The 14,959-nt window shown below is 42.6% G+C and overlaps 1 protein-coding gene across 3 annotated transcripts in view; it reads left to right on the forward strand.

Annotated features, from left to right (window-relative positions):
* Nucleotides 1-14,606, forward strand: part of prrx1b (paired related homeobox 1b) — a 34,493-nt gene extending 19,887 nt beyond the window's left edge. Inside the window, exons 3-5 of one of the 3 annotated variants that reach the window (XM_078258274.1) lie at nt 3,721-3,902; nt 6,662-6,725; nt 11,945-14,606. In XM_078258274.1, the coding sequence (XP_078114400.1) occupies nt 3,721-3,902; nt 6,662-6,725; nt 11,945-12,172 (474 nt within the window). In that variant the 3' untranslated portion in view covers nt 12,173-14,606. Of the gene's footprint in view, nt 1-3,720; nt 3,903-6,661; nt 6,726-7,071; nt 7,138-11,944 lie in introns of all 3 variants that reach the window. The other 2 variants (XM_078258275.1, XM_078258276.1) reach the window with 2 other exon arrangements.
* The last annotated feature ends 353 nt before the right edge of the window (nt 14,607-14,959 follow it).

Here is a 14,959-nt window from a genome sequence, read left to right on the forward strand (position 1 = left end):
AAGTGACAATCAGATAAACAACGCGACAAAAAAGCAACAAAAATATCAAAAAAAGCGTAAAAAAACCCCGTTAAAAACACTAAACACTAAAAAAACTTCAAAAAAAAAAAATGTGCCAACAATTCTTGAGCCGGGAGGACAACAGGGTTAAAACCAACAGTAGATGTACACTCTGTGTCTGTGTCTCCACTGTCACTTTCAAATCAAGACAAAAATGCCTGAAAAACTGTAAAAATATGATAAAAAAAGACACAATGTCCCTCACAAATATAACTATAAATCTATTCTTTTCCAAAACATGCCTAAGTGAGTGTGTTTTTCTATGACTGAATTGTAATAACAGATATCCAGGAAGAATCACTGTTGACTCAGATGGAAAAGAACATTTAATTGAGATTTAATCGACTGTTTAGTGTAAAGTCTTTTCTGATCTAAGATCCACTCTGGTGTAACGGACGAGCCGTTGCTCAGCGGCCAATCAGCACGGCTGTGGGCGGGCTCAGGGACTTCACTTTGACGCGTTTTGAACAACATACCGCTTACCATCTGTTGTACATTTCTGAGTTACATTTCCAAGAAATGAAACCTGTGTGACACGCTCGTGTTTTCAGTCAGCTAACACGACACTTCACATTTCAGAGAACAAAAAGCAGACTTTCTTTGCATTATTACATTACCTGTCAAAATGATAGCATCATCAGGTTTAAAAACACAGTGACCCACCTGAAAGGTTTGACATTATCGGTAAACATGTAAAGACCATATCCGTCAGGACAGGTTTTATTACATTTCCGATCAGGTTTTTAGGAAATTATTACAATGTTGGGTGCTCCACCCCCGAGTTATGTAAGCAGAACATCAAAAGAAAAGGTCCAAAATGACTTGATGTTGCTTAACCCTCCTGTTGTCCTCGGTATGTATCAATAATTTGGGTTTCTTTTAACCAAAAAATGCTCCAAAAAAAACTGAATTAAGGTGGCCAGAAGCCTAAATGTAGCACAGATTTAGGTGATAATTTATACTTTTTGCTTTACAAACCAACCAGAGGACAGAAGGTAAGTACGTGCATTGAAAGCGTTAAAACCGTCCAACAAAGTGCAAAAAAAGCATCAAAATTGTCCAAAAAGAAGCATCAAAAGAGTTAAAACTGCCAAAAAAGAGCAACAAAAAAGCGTCAAAGTGTCAAAATAGTCAAAGTAATTCATAATTTCAGCTTTTTTTAAACTCAAAATGTAGGTATAATTTCACATAAATGAGGTTTATGGACCATGCATTCTGAATATACGTTAACTAATGATAATAAGCTGGAATAAGAAGGTGTAACATGGAAATGGTTTATGGGTTTATGGGTTAAGAAGCTGTGAGCTTGTGTATCTGCATTTAGGGAATCCGATTTTCTTTAATCCAACCGCTAAAGAAAGGACAACGACAGAGATTTTTCCGAGTCACTCAAACTGCAACTGGAAAAGTGTGAAAGTCAGAGAAACAAACAGTGATTTTTATCAGGGAGGAGGACATGCAGTCCCCCGTGGCCCCCAGTGAAAATGACTCCCTTGCTTGCACTGGATACACTCTGAAATGTACAAGCAGCTCAAAATAAGTTCATGCAACTATCCTTTTAAAAGCAGACAGGCCTTGTACACTTGTTATACATGTATGACTACAGAAATAATACAGTATATCCAATGCATTCACTGCAGATGGATGTGTAAGTACAATGCTTTTTTGTCTATTTTTTCTTTGCCCGTTTTTCTGAACACAACAGTGAGCGCATTTGCTCCGTGGGAAGAGTGAGAAGGAAAGAGGAAACGGTGCTGCTGGAGGGAGAGAAAAGCAGCACATCTGTGAATAATGTGTAGCAGAGAGCGATGCAGAAAGGCTTTGATAAAAGAGACGTTGTGCTCATTCCTGAGGCTGTGCGTCAGCGGACAGCGAGCCCCTGCGAGCGCCCACGGCATCCAATAATGGATTTGATTTCACAGCGAGCAACAACATTAGCACCCCCCGAGTCAAGTCACATCATCGTGTGTTTAGAAAGGGCAGGGGTGGGGGTGGGGTGGGGGGGTATGTTCTTCAGAAGTAATCTCTGAGAAGGAGATGAAGGAAGTGTGTGTGTGGTAGAGGGTAGATATGCATGTGACTGAAATTAAAGTCTGTACCTGAGACAAGAGTTCAGAGAATCATCTAGAAAGTTCTTTAAAAAAACTTCTGGTTTGTTTGATTTGTTGTTTAGGTAAAGATGTTATATTATATGTAGTCTCACATTGCCAGACCTTCCTCCACAGCGCTGCGGAGGAAGGTCCGGCTAGTCCACACAGCTTTCCTGAATGGGAGAAAAAACGTGCTCTGGTTTATTGGCATTTCTTTAAACCAATCACAATCATCGTGGGCGGGGCTAAGCTCCGAACGGAGCCAGGGTGCCTCTGCTAAATAGTCTCAGGAAGGAACTTGTTTTGGTGGAACATGTGTACGTTCAAAGGTTGTTTTAGTCGTGCAACAGAAAACTCAGATTGGACAGATAGTCTAGCTAGCTGTCTGGATTTACCCTGCAGAGATCTGAGGAGCAGTTAACCACAGTCCTCACAAATCCACCAGAGGTTAGAACGCCAACACAGAGACAGAGGAAGAGGACGGACATCCGGCCGAAAATGAGGGACATCCAGGGAATTTTATGCTTGACTTTATTTGACTTCACTTACTTCAGAGAAACATGAAACAAAATGTCTCATGTTCAGGAATACAACCAGGAATTGTGTACTTTTTTCTTTTCTTTTTTTTTTCTTTTTCGCACAAATGGTCCAAAAAAGTAGAAAAAATGGAACCCTAAAGAAATGTGTATGGTTGTGTTTAAAGACTTTTTGCTTTCACTTTTGTCCCCTCTGGTAACAATGTATGGAATTTCATTCTGTCTGATATGTGCCATGCCTTCGCCGCTAGGCATCATCTGATTGGTCAGAATCTGCACTCATGCCAGTGAGGGAAACGCCAGAGCAGGGGGAATGAGAGGGGGTAACGCCAGAGCAGGGGGAATGAGAGGGGGAAACGCCAGAGCAGGGGGAATGAGAGGGGGAAACGCCAGAGCAGGGGGAATGAGAGGGGCAAACGCCAGAGCAGGGGGAATGAGAGGGGGAAACGCCAGAGCAGGGGGAATGAGAGGGGGAAACGCCAGAGCAGGGGGAATGAGAGGGGGGAAACACCAGAGCAGGGGGGAATGAGAGGGGGAAACACCAGAGCAGGGGGAATGAGAGGGGAAACACCAGAGCAGGGGGGAATGAGAGGGGGTAACACCAGAGCAAGGGGGAATGAGAGGGGGAAACGCCAGAGCAGGGGGAATGAGAGGGGGAAACGCCAGAGCAGGGGGAATGAGAGGGGGAAACGCCAGAGCAGGGGGAATGATAGGGGCAAACGCCAGAGCAGGGGGAATGAGAGGGGGAATGTGGCCAATATCTTTGGCTACATTGACAACTCGCATCCACACTGCTCTGGTGTTAAGAGATATTCGTTTTTAAGCAAAAATGTATCAATGTAAATGTAGCCTGAGTCAAGGGTACACTTTGATATCTGTTTATTTATGGCAAGTAATATCATTATCGGGATATTCAACAATGTTATCGTATATTTTCCTCATATCATGCAGCCCTCATCAGGCTCTGTCCTCCACCCTGACCTGCACACTTCTTCCTGCTTTGGCACTGAACCTGGTCTTGTCTTTGATTGCAGGTTTGGTTCCAGAACCGGAGAGCTAAGTTTCGCAGGAACGAGCGCGCCATGCTGGCCAGCAAAAACGCCTCGCTCCTCAAATCTTACTCCGGAGACGTGACGGCGGTGGAGCAGCCAATCGTACCGCGCCCTGCACCGCGCCCAAACGACTACCTGTCCTGGGGCAGCGCCGCCCCCTACAGGTAGACTCCACAACAACACACACACACACACACACACACACAACAACACGCACCCACACCTGTTCACACTGCGCTGCTTCTGTACTAACGCTCGGCTAACACTGCTGTTCTGCAGCACAGAGGAAGAAGTCAAACTCAGTAAAAGTTATGTAAAAAACAAGTAGTCTATTGGGGATATGTAGAAGGAAGAAAGGGAAGAAGATGAAAGAAAAGTAAGGACAGCAGGAAGAAAATGAGTAAAGAAACTACACACAAAAGGAAGGAAGGAAGGGAGGAAGGAAGGAAACAAGGAAAAATCTCCCAAAATTCTGTGGCCAGGTTAGCTCAGTTGGTAGAGCGGGTGCACATACGTAGAGGTTTACTCCTCGATACAACTGGTTTGACTCCGACCTGCGGCCCTTTGCTGCATGTCATTCCCCCCTCTCTCTCCCCTTTCATGTCTTCATCTGTCCTGTAAAAATAAAGGCCTAAAAAATGCCCCAAAAAATAAAAATCTCACAAAATTCAAAATATTCCAAGCGAAGTTGTACTGCAGTACCTAAAACTACTACTACTACTACTTCAGCACTGACTTCTCCTCGGCTTTCTGCTGCAGAACATCACACACACAAGTGTCTCCAGATGAAAAATACCACAATAACCACATGTTAACACCACCGTAACACACACACACACACACACACACACACACACACACACACACAGACGCTGCTCTTTCTGTTATTGTTTCATTTCCTCCTCTTCTACCTACACATACCTCTGACCGTCTCTTCTGATCCACCTGGACTCAAACTGTCAGCACGCCGTCGTTTAATGTTTGTTATTCTATATTTTTCTTATTCTCTTCAAATCCCATCTTCAGACCCAAACCAACAATGTGTTAGTCCACCGCTCAATACTGTCTGACTTCCTGTCTGCGTCTCTCAGCACCACCTTTCACCAGCGGCTTCCTAAAACAGCAGCTCACCGTCAAACAATCAGGAGCAAAACGTGCATTTGCCGGGGACTATTTTCAGCGGCGTAGTGATCCACATTTGGTGCTCCAGTGAGCGTTTGCGGCAGCAGGGCGGTGTGTGTGTGGGATTGATGCTGACTAAAGAATAAACTACAGTGTGTGTGTTCATAATGAAGGAACATGTCACCCAGTGACACAGAGTATGTCATTGATTTGTGTTTTTATGAGACCGTTCTTCCCTGAAATACCCCCCCCCCCCCCACAAGTCGCAGCAATTACGTCCTATATTTACGTTTCTAGTGGCGGTGCCCTCTAGTGGGGAAGTAAGGCAACGAAGTATAAGGGCCACTTTACAGTCGCCGTTCCCGACCTGTCGTGCGCCAATGTGACGTCAAAACGACGTAGATCTCGCTGGCTTGCCAGGATTTTAAGTGCGCGACCAGAGGGCGAGCACCACTCTATTTTTTATAGCGGCGTGCGACAAAGCGGAAACAGGAAGCATGGACGAGTTCGAGGGCAACCGGACTCCAGGACTCTCCGAGTGACTGCCAGTCTCTCTTGTAAACTTACCGGGTTAAGATGAGTTCTTTTATGGTGAATGAAAGGCTTGATCTGATCAAGTAGGTCATCCAATCGTTGTGCAGACGTTCTGAAGTATTCAAAGTGCTTCTCTTCGCCATTGTTTACCTTTTTCCTCTTCTTCTAGTTCGTAGAAAGCGCAAAGTCTGTAGCCTTTCCTCATTAGCGCCACCTCTGTTCAGAAGAAGACTGCAACTAGCGTCGCGACCACTGTGACCGTTCCACAACATTAAAGACTTTTAAAACCTGGACCATTCAGTCTCTGGTTTAGATATGAGGTCTTATTTCCTGCCACCGTGACACTAATTCATGAAAACGCTCCTGTGGGTCGTATTAGAGGGGGGGTGGGGGGGAACAAACAACACATATCGTCGAACGGTTTGGAGGACTGGTTGGTTGTAATGATACATCAGGCTGTGAGACACACAATACTTGTTAGGAGAAACATTTATTCTTGGTTTGAGTCTTTTTCAACGGGATGTGTTGACAAGAGGAACTATATCAAAGACTTACTTTAGAGACTTTTGTACCAATTACTTTCAACGTTAAGATAAAGATTGTAGGCGTGCAGTCCGACACTCTATAAAACAGTTTTGTTGCAGCTTGATGACAAAATGACTTTCAGACATGCAGCTGTGTACACCTGTTTCTCTTTTTTCTTTTCCTTTTTCCTGTCTCTCTCTTCTCTGCCATGGCCTTCTGCCTCTGTTTCTCCTACACCGCGTACACAACAGTCCTATCATGCACACACATATACACACACATATATATATATATATATATATATATATATATATATATATAACTCCAAACTAATTGTGTTGAATAAAAACAGCCTTTTGTTTGACTTTGTTAATTAAGCAACGTCAGGCTTCAATATTAAAACTCTGAGCTAGAGACATAGGGGGACACTTTACAACGACAGACGAAGACAACATCTCCTCACTGAGATTTACTGATTGTTTAGGAAACCAGAAACATTGATTGTTACTCTCTGACTTTTCCAGATTCTGTGTGTGTGTGTGCGTGTGTGCGTGTGTGCGTGTTTGCGTGCGTGTGTGTGCGTGTGCGTGTGTGTTTTCCTGTCTCTCTCTTCTCTGCCGTGGCCTTCTGCCTCTGTTTGTCCTACACCGTGAACACAACAGTCCTATCTTACACACACATATAACTCATCTAACTCCAAACTAATTGTGTTGAATAAAAACAGCCTTTTCCTCGCCCTCAGTCCCATCGCTCCCCTCTGTCAGCATGAGCAGGGCGGGCCCAGATCCTGTGACCCTCCTGACGAGGTGATAATGTGAAAACAAACCGTATGAAATCCTCTGTTGACCCCTGTGACCCCCCCTCTCTCTCTGCTACACCACACCAGATAATCCACGCTACACAGAGAGACAGAGCTCTGGGCAACATTTTTTGTGACTCTGGTTACATTGGTTGTGATTTACAGTAATCCTCCGTTATGAAACACGGGTGTAAAATGTCAAACCCCCCCACGCGGCCGTGGCTCAGACTCCCCGAGAGCTTTTTGGCCGGATGCGGAGCAGCGAGGGGGGATCTTTCTTTGTGAAGCAGGAAATAATGCTACGTGGAACACGCTAATGTGGTGCTAACACTTGACTGTATATGATCCTAAAGCTGGTATCCGATGCCGGAGGGGGGGCCAGTGCGAGTGCCACAGAAAATGCTGCCCTCAGAGAACAAGTACGCTTTCACTTTACTACATTCCTGTTGAAGAAAACTCGCCGTATTCTCCTTTTTTAAAGAAGAATACTGCAGTTTCTACATTTTAGTACATTTAGTGTTTTCCAAAAGAGTTGTTTTTTCCTGACTGTGTTTCTTGAATTGGATTGTGTCTTTTGAATGTTTCTCTGTCCGTTTTACACTTTTACACTTTAAAGGATCGTACCAGTGTTTCTGCACATTTCAGCCCATTTTCAAAAAGCATTAATTTAATGTTTTTTTTTAATAATTTCTTCCTTTCCTCTGGCAGCCGTTGGTTTCTACAGTAGAAGAGAATCGACCAGTGAGCATCATGTCTGCTCGTTTGGTAACTTTCTAAATCCATCTGCACTGAATTATCACACAAGAACCGCACAGTGTACACCGCTTTCAACACCAAACACTTGACCCAATGGAAAGTAAATAGAATAGTTCTATTTTAACCCTCTTTTATTTATTTTTTGGATTTCTTTATTTAAAAGGGACAACGCACATTAATCAACATGAGTACAGAGTCCAACATTTAAATGTGCCAGATTTAGCCATACAGGCTAATTATCATCTGCAGTCCCTTGCAGGTCGATGGCTTAAAAACAATAGATAACACTACACCAATACAACAAATACACATAAAACAAGAAAGACATAAAGGCATAGACAGTTATAATGACACAACCACTATTCCAGATCATGACTACTGGCAGGTTGATGGCATGAGAAAAACATAACACAAGTATCATACACAGTAGACACAGGTGAAAGTGCATAGACACATATTAAAAACGCATCAACAACACGTTAAGCACACACAGAGACACTACTGTAGCGATAAAGACAAACTTTCTGTATTAAGGCAGCATATTTGATGAATGAAAACTCCTTTTTCAACACTAATGGTCAACCCTTTCAACACTATTGTCGCTTTTCCCAATGTTTTTGTCACTTTTTTCAACGTTTTTTGTCTCGTTTCTCGGCGGTTTTGAAGTTTTTTTCCATTTTGTTTGGTCACTTTTTCCGATGTTTTATCGTTTTTTTTGTTTTTTGCTACTTTTTTTTTTTAACATTCTTTTATTTTATTTTTTTTTTTTTTTTTTACAAATGCTATAAATTTGAATTAAACAACCACATTCAATGAAAGAAGTGAACTTGTGAAGAGTAATGGTTTCATGGAACCCAAATTTCTGACAAATTTGACCCGAAAACAACAGGAGGGTTAAAACAGAACTAGTGTCAGATAAATGGTTAAAAGCTGTTTTATGTTAAATGTTCACAAAAAGATGATAAATACCCTCATTCCTTCTTAATTCTTATTTCTCATGTTTCAAGACTTGGAAAGGACAGTCAGTAGTTATTTAGACGGAGTCTCTTTGTGCAGATTATTGTTACGCAGCTCCTGCAAAGAGTGTGTGGATGTGTGTGTGCCTCCTGATGATTCATGAATGAAGAGAAACAAACTGAGTGAAAGTCACGAGAGAAGTCTGTAGTTTGGGGAAAGAAAGTGAAAGACATAGGAATAGACACTTTAACAACAACAGATCACCAAAATAAAACACCGCCGTAAATTGACTTCTGGCATGAACTGAAAACAAAGGCGCTGCAAATTTATGACTTTTTGGTTAAAAACAAAACAAAACAAGTGAATAAATCATGCACGGAGCGGAAAAAAAACCTGTTTTGCAAAACAAAACAAACAACAGACAGAGATTTAAGGTGAAAAAACAAAGTACAGAGAAGGGAAAAAATGAGAAAAGACAAATTAAACTACATTTCTCAAGAATACAAGAATTTCTTTCGAGGGAAAAACAACAAAAACAATCTGACAGGATGTTTCCTTTCTCTCAGGACCTTCATCACACTTTATCCGTCAATGAAGTCCCTGGGAAATGTGGCTGAAAGCTCGGGGACTCTGGGCTAAAACCTTTGTATTCGTCATTCTGCCATTTGTTCTACTTTGTCAATTAAGCAACATCAGGCTTCAATATTAAAACTCTGAGCTAGAGACATAGGGGGACACTTTACAACGACAGACGAAGACAACATCTCCTCACTGATTGAAAAGATTTATTGAGGAATTGTTATTCAAAAGCAGAATGATTAGGAAACCAGAATAAAACATTGATATCCCTCTCCATGTCCAAACAAACCATGTTCATAACAGTCTCGTACAATCAAAGTACAATCTGGCTCTCATTAAATGTGGTGTGTATAAATCTGAATTGTATAGATCTTCATTGTTTTTGACCCCTTAGCTCAGAGAGAGAGAGCAGGGACCCCCTACTACATATATTGTATAATATGAAGTTGTATTTTAAAGTGGGCCTACAGTAACATGTAGGGCGGCCTAAAGCCTTTATACATACCTTTTTAGTGCCTAGACTACTAAGCTATTAAAGTAATGATTGTTGGCATGATTTTATAAATTATGTTTTAAAGCTTTAGTGCGTAGCTTTTTGATATTAATGAACGTCCGTTACATTCAAGCCGTCGCCAAATGAGTTGCTACAAAGCTAATTAAGACTATCAGCTCCACACAGCTCTCTCTGGGTTTCTCAGTATGACTATGTTCAGAAGATTGTGGCGTCCGGTACGTGCTCTGGTTTAATGGCATTTCTTTAAACCAATCAGAATCGGGTTAGGGTTAGGGGTGCGCAGTCACGGAAGGTTTGTATCATGTGGATGCGCCGACAATGTTGTTGTCATTACTTAGAATTCCTCATGGGGACGACAGAAACTACGCACTATAGCTTTAATATTAAACATGTGGGAGAGTTAAGATTAACTATAAGGGCCCTATCTTGCACCCGGCACAGCGCGGCGCAAAGCCCGACACAAAGCCCGACACAAAGCCCGACGCAAAGCCCGACGCAGAGCCCGACGCAAAGCCCGACGCAAAGCCCGACGCAAGTGTCTTTGCTAGTTTAAGACCGACACAGTTTCCCGTCCAGCGCCCACGTTATTTAAATAGCAAATGCACCTGCACCCATCTGTGCGCCCATGTGCGTGCTGGTCTTACAGGGAGGTGTGTTCAGGTGCATTCTGGGCGTATTGCTATCTTGAGGCAGCGGGAAGTGATCGCGCCATGACCAACAAAAACCTGGTCTAAAGTCAATAACGCAGCATTTCATTGTTATTTTAACAGCAAATTAGTAAAATGCTCCTAGGCTCGTGCACAGCGCGCACACACTATGCTTGTTACACACACAGGGACGCACAGCAGCACACACACATGCAGAAGATTACAAATATAAATAGTACGGTGCAAATCCTCCATCATAACGTGATAAGATTGACAGTTGGGGTCACACGATGAAAGAGATTCAAATTGTTTGACCTGCAGTTAAGTTAAGACCGGAGTTTAGAGACTGAATATTTGCAGTCTTTCCAGTTTCCAATAAATCCAGTGATTACTTTAATTACATTATGGGTGTTTTATTCAATGTTATAGCAGTTTTTTAATGGTTTCAAAACAATAACCTGACTAAACCTGGACATAAACCAGTCTGTGATCCACTCAACATCTTCTGATCTTAACTATTAGTCAAAAAAAGTCATTAATTCTGCTTTTTTTTAAACTAAAAAATTTGGTATAATCTCACATAAATGAGGTTTGTTGACCATAAATTCCAAGAAAAGGTGTAAAACTCCTGGTAACAAGTTGCCGTTAGTGTTGCATTCAAGTGACAAAAACATTAAAGAAAAAAGCGACAAAAACAATTCAGTTTTGATTGTCAGAAAAAGAGGTACAATACAGGTCCATTTTTATTCCCTAAGGTACAAACTTAGCAAATATTCCCTTAAAAGTACAAAAATGTATCTTGCCAGTACAAGTATGCACCTTCCATTGTCCATTGTGGATTTTCCGAGGTGTAAGGTACATATTTGTACCTTAATGTTTAAATGTAAAACGGCAGGAATTAGTGGATGCTCATCACAGTAGAACATGAATGTCATCTCTCAATATATAAACACAAGTTAAAGGACAATTCCGGCACAAAACAAACCTAGGGGTTATTAACAGATGTGTACCCACTCTGTCGCTCTCTGGGACATGTTTTCATGCTAATCGAATGAGTTTTTAGCTTGAAAGACGCTAGCGCGGACCGCCGATTAGCTTACGACGCTAGTATTCGGGGCACAGGGAACGTAAAAACAAATCGCTATTTATACCACTAAAAAAGCTCAAAATATCACGAAACTTCAACGGTAGCATAATGAGGGTCCCTAAATGTTAACCGAAGCATTGAGAACTTTGTAAGTGTACAGACAAGTTTGCGTTGTAAGCTAATCGGCGGTCCGCGCTGGCGTCTGTCAAGCTAAAAACTCATTCGATTAGCATGAAAACATGTCCCAGTGAGCGACAGAGTGGGTACACATCTGTTAATAACCCCTAGGTTCGTTTTGCGCCGGAATTGTCCTTTAATCTATACTATATTCAAACTCAATAACTCAATAACTGTCAAACTAAATTAACTGTAAGGTTTTGGTATATGTGCAAAATAAGAGAACACAAGGTTCAAGCTGCTTTTAGCTGCTTTTAGAAAAGCCATGTGATATACAGTCAGGTCAAAATGTGCAAAAACACTGGTTCAGTTCCTGGAGGGGATTTTTTTCGGGGTTGTGAGTGTCTGAGCGTCAGATTTAGTCTACATCTCCGTACATGATCAGTGATACCTGTTTTTGTTCCCCTTTTCCATATTTCCACAGCTGCGGCTCACGCTGAGCTTCAGCTCGCTGTCAGCCACAGGTGATGTAACCCCCCTTTTCCTCCCCCCTTGCTCTTGTCTCTCAGCGCCATGGCAACCTACCCGCCCACCTGCTCCAACACCAACACGTCCCAGGGCATGAACATGGCCAACAGCATCGCCAACCTGCGGCTCAAAGCCAAGGAGTACAGCTTGAACCAGGTGCCCACGGTCAACTGAGAGGAGGAGAGGCCGGGGAAACGCTCCGCCGCTGGACCCCCACGGACGGACACCGTTTCTGGGTCCAGCATCATCTCACACACCCCGGATCGTGAAGCCTCCTCTTCTTTTTCACGGAGCAGCCCCTGTGGCGATACTACACCTATATGCAAAAATTGTTTGGACACCGAGCGCTGGCAGGATGTTTTTCCAAAGCCGCCTTTTTCTTTTTTTTTTTTACATTTTTACATTTTCCTGAGCATCACTGAACTCTACTTTTGTACAAAAAAAATATGAGACACCTAGACTGGATGCTGTAGCCGACAAATATCTGCGTAGTTTTACCATTTTGTGATTGTGACTGAAATGGAAAGTTTGGGTTTTTTTTAATCAGAGTTGTTCTCGACGGAGACTCGTGTAAGGACTACGTGGATTTTCCCTTCGTCCCCCGTGGCTGTCGGATAGAATGACACCAGATTTGGGATCAACAACATTATTTTTTCAACAACAAAACCGCGAGGACTTCCTCTGACATTTATGCAATTAAAAGAAAAAGATAGATTTGTTTTTCCACATTTCTGTTGTTCATGTTATACCACTGATGACGAGCATTTTGATTTTCATGTAATAGTCCAATATAAAGGAAAAGGCTAATGTATTTCTGAATCCAAAAACCATCTCTTAATATCCTATGATATCCTTTATTTGTAACAGAATAAAAACTTGTAAATTAATAAAAATGCATTACAAGCAATGCAACAGCACGGTGTCCAATTCAACAGATCCCACAAAAGAGAGCTTTTTTGGGGCATTTTTAGGCCTTTATTTTTACAGGACAGACGAAGACATGAAAGGGGAGAGAGAGGGGGGACGACATGCAGCAAAAGGCCGCAGGTCGGAGTCAAACCCGCTGCATCGAGGAGTAAACCTCTATATACAGCATGTGCGCCTGCTCTACCAACTGAGCTAACCCGGCCACGCAAAAAGAGAGCTTTTTTTAAAGATTATTTTTTGGGCTTTTCCGCCTTTAATTGACAGGACAGCTAGGTGAGAAAGGGGAGAGAGAGGGGGGGAAGACATGCAGGAAATCGTCACAGGTCTGACTCGAACCCTGGACGTCTGCGTCGAGGCATAAACCTCTAAGTATATGTGCGCCTGCTCTACCCAGTGACCCAACCCGGCCACCAAAAAGAGAACTTTTAAGAGGGAAATCTATGATTGCTTCAATGCAGACAGACTTTAATCATGCTTCAGAAAAGTATAAAAAAAAAAGAAGTTGTATTGATAGTTAAGAGCATTTGGGAGAGCAGAATGATCTTGGAGCCCGTGCATGCTCCATAAAAGAGAGATTTACAACTCGAGAACAGATTCTCCTTCACAGAAACCTCAAGCTGTTCCTGCTTTGTGTGTTTTCCTTTCTCCGTGATTACCACAACCTGAATATTTCCATCTTAAAAACAGGATATTTATGAGCAGGGAAATCCTCTCCTTAATATGGAGGGCCCCTGGGCCTCGTTTCCCTCCGCGGCTGTCATACAAGGTGTTTCTTCTACTTGGCCCCTCGTGACCTCCGGCGTCAACAAACACACGTCGACACTCGTCCTCGTATGGCGCACACGGGCCATAAAAGCGGGCTCCAATCAAAACTGCAGCTGATGTGGTAGCTTTTCCATTTTTCTCACACAAACATGTTGTCTGTGGGAATATTTTTTTTGGAGAGTTTTATAGTTTACAATTCAGAAATACCTGAGAAAAGTGCAAACGCTGATTTGCTTCTGTCTTACACCAAACTCCCTTCAAAACGTTCAACATTTAATATTGCTTTGGCGATGGCGAACATTATATACATTGTGAAAGTTTTTCTACAACATGTTCTAAATTGTTATAGCTTTCTGTTAAATTCGGCATGAAAGTGAACACATTCACTTTCAGTTATTTCAGGAAACTTTTATCTCGTAAAGTTTGGTGTTGGCTTTTGTCTTCCCGCTGTGTCTTCATGCTGTTCCTTTGGCATCGATCATTATTCAGTGTTTCAGCCTCCTGTTTCCTTTTATTTTTCAAGTGCTCTTACTTCAGTTCAGCTTTGACATGCTGGTACTTTACTGGAGTATTTACAGAATACCTTATTATATCATCGTTTTTCACTTTACTGATTCAGATTTTACATTCAACATGCCATATGCTCACAAAACATCCCTGTTGCTGAGTGAAAAACAGCCTCGATGAAAGTACGTTATCGACTTTTTGTAAAGAGTTTTAGAGGGGAATGAAGTCTCAGAATGTGACTTTGACTTTCGGCGTGTAATCCATCTGATCTGAAAGCAGGACAATCTCCACGAAAGCATTAAAAATGTAGGGCGCTTTTCATCATTTCATTATCTCCAATGTGGGAGGTTTTTACTGCTCTGAATTGAAATTGAATGTCGGACTTTTGCCTGTAATATTTTCTCCAGTGAAGTAAAGGATTTAAGCACTTCTTCCGCTTGTTTAAGTCCAGCTGTGTGTGAGCTGAGCGAGGGTTATAGTCGTAATAAAGAGGTGCTTCATTGACGCGATGACTCAGGTTGTTTTTTTCCTGACTCGTATGCCACATAAACAAAAAAAAAAAGGGATATTTCTCTTTCTTTTCTGTCGCTGGTTGTTTCCCTGAGCCTCGCTGATCCCTGACTGTGGTATGTCCAGTGTCAGACCCCTGTACCCCCCTGCCCCCCCCCCCGCCAGGCGCCCGCTCTCACCTTTCACGGCCAGGGCCTGGCCTGACCTGAAGTGATTCCAGATGTGGAGATCTTTTTGACCCCCCCACCCTTCACCCTTTCCCTCCTCCTCTTTCTTTTCCTCCTCCTCCTCCTCCTCCTCCTCCCCTATTGGCCCCCGAGGCCGCGGCCAGCCACTCCATCAGGGCT

The sequence above is a fragment of the Sander vitreus genome, chromosome 9 (assembly GCF_031162955.1).
Source record: "Sander vitreus isolate 19-12246 chromosome 9, sanVit1, whole genome shotgun sequence".
Classification (NCBI taxonomy): Eukaryota; Metazoa; Chordata; class Actinopteri; order Perciformes; family Percidae; genus Sander; species Sander vitreus.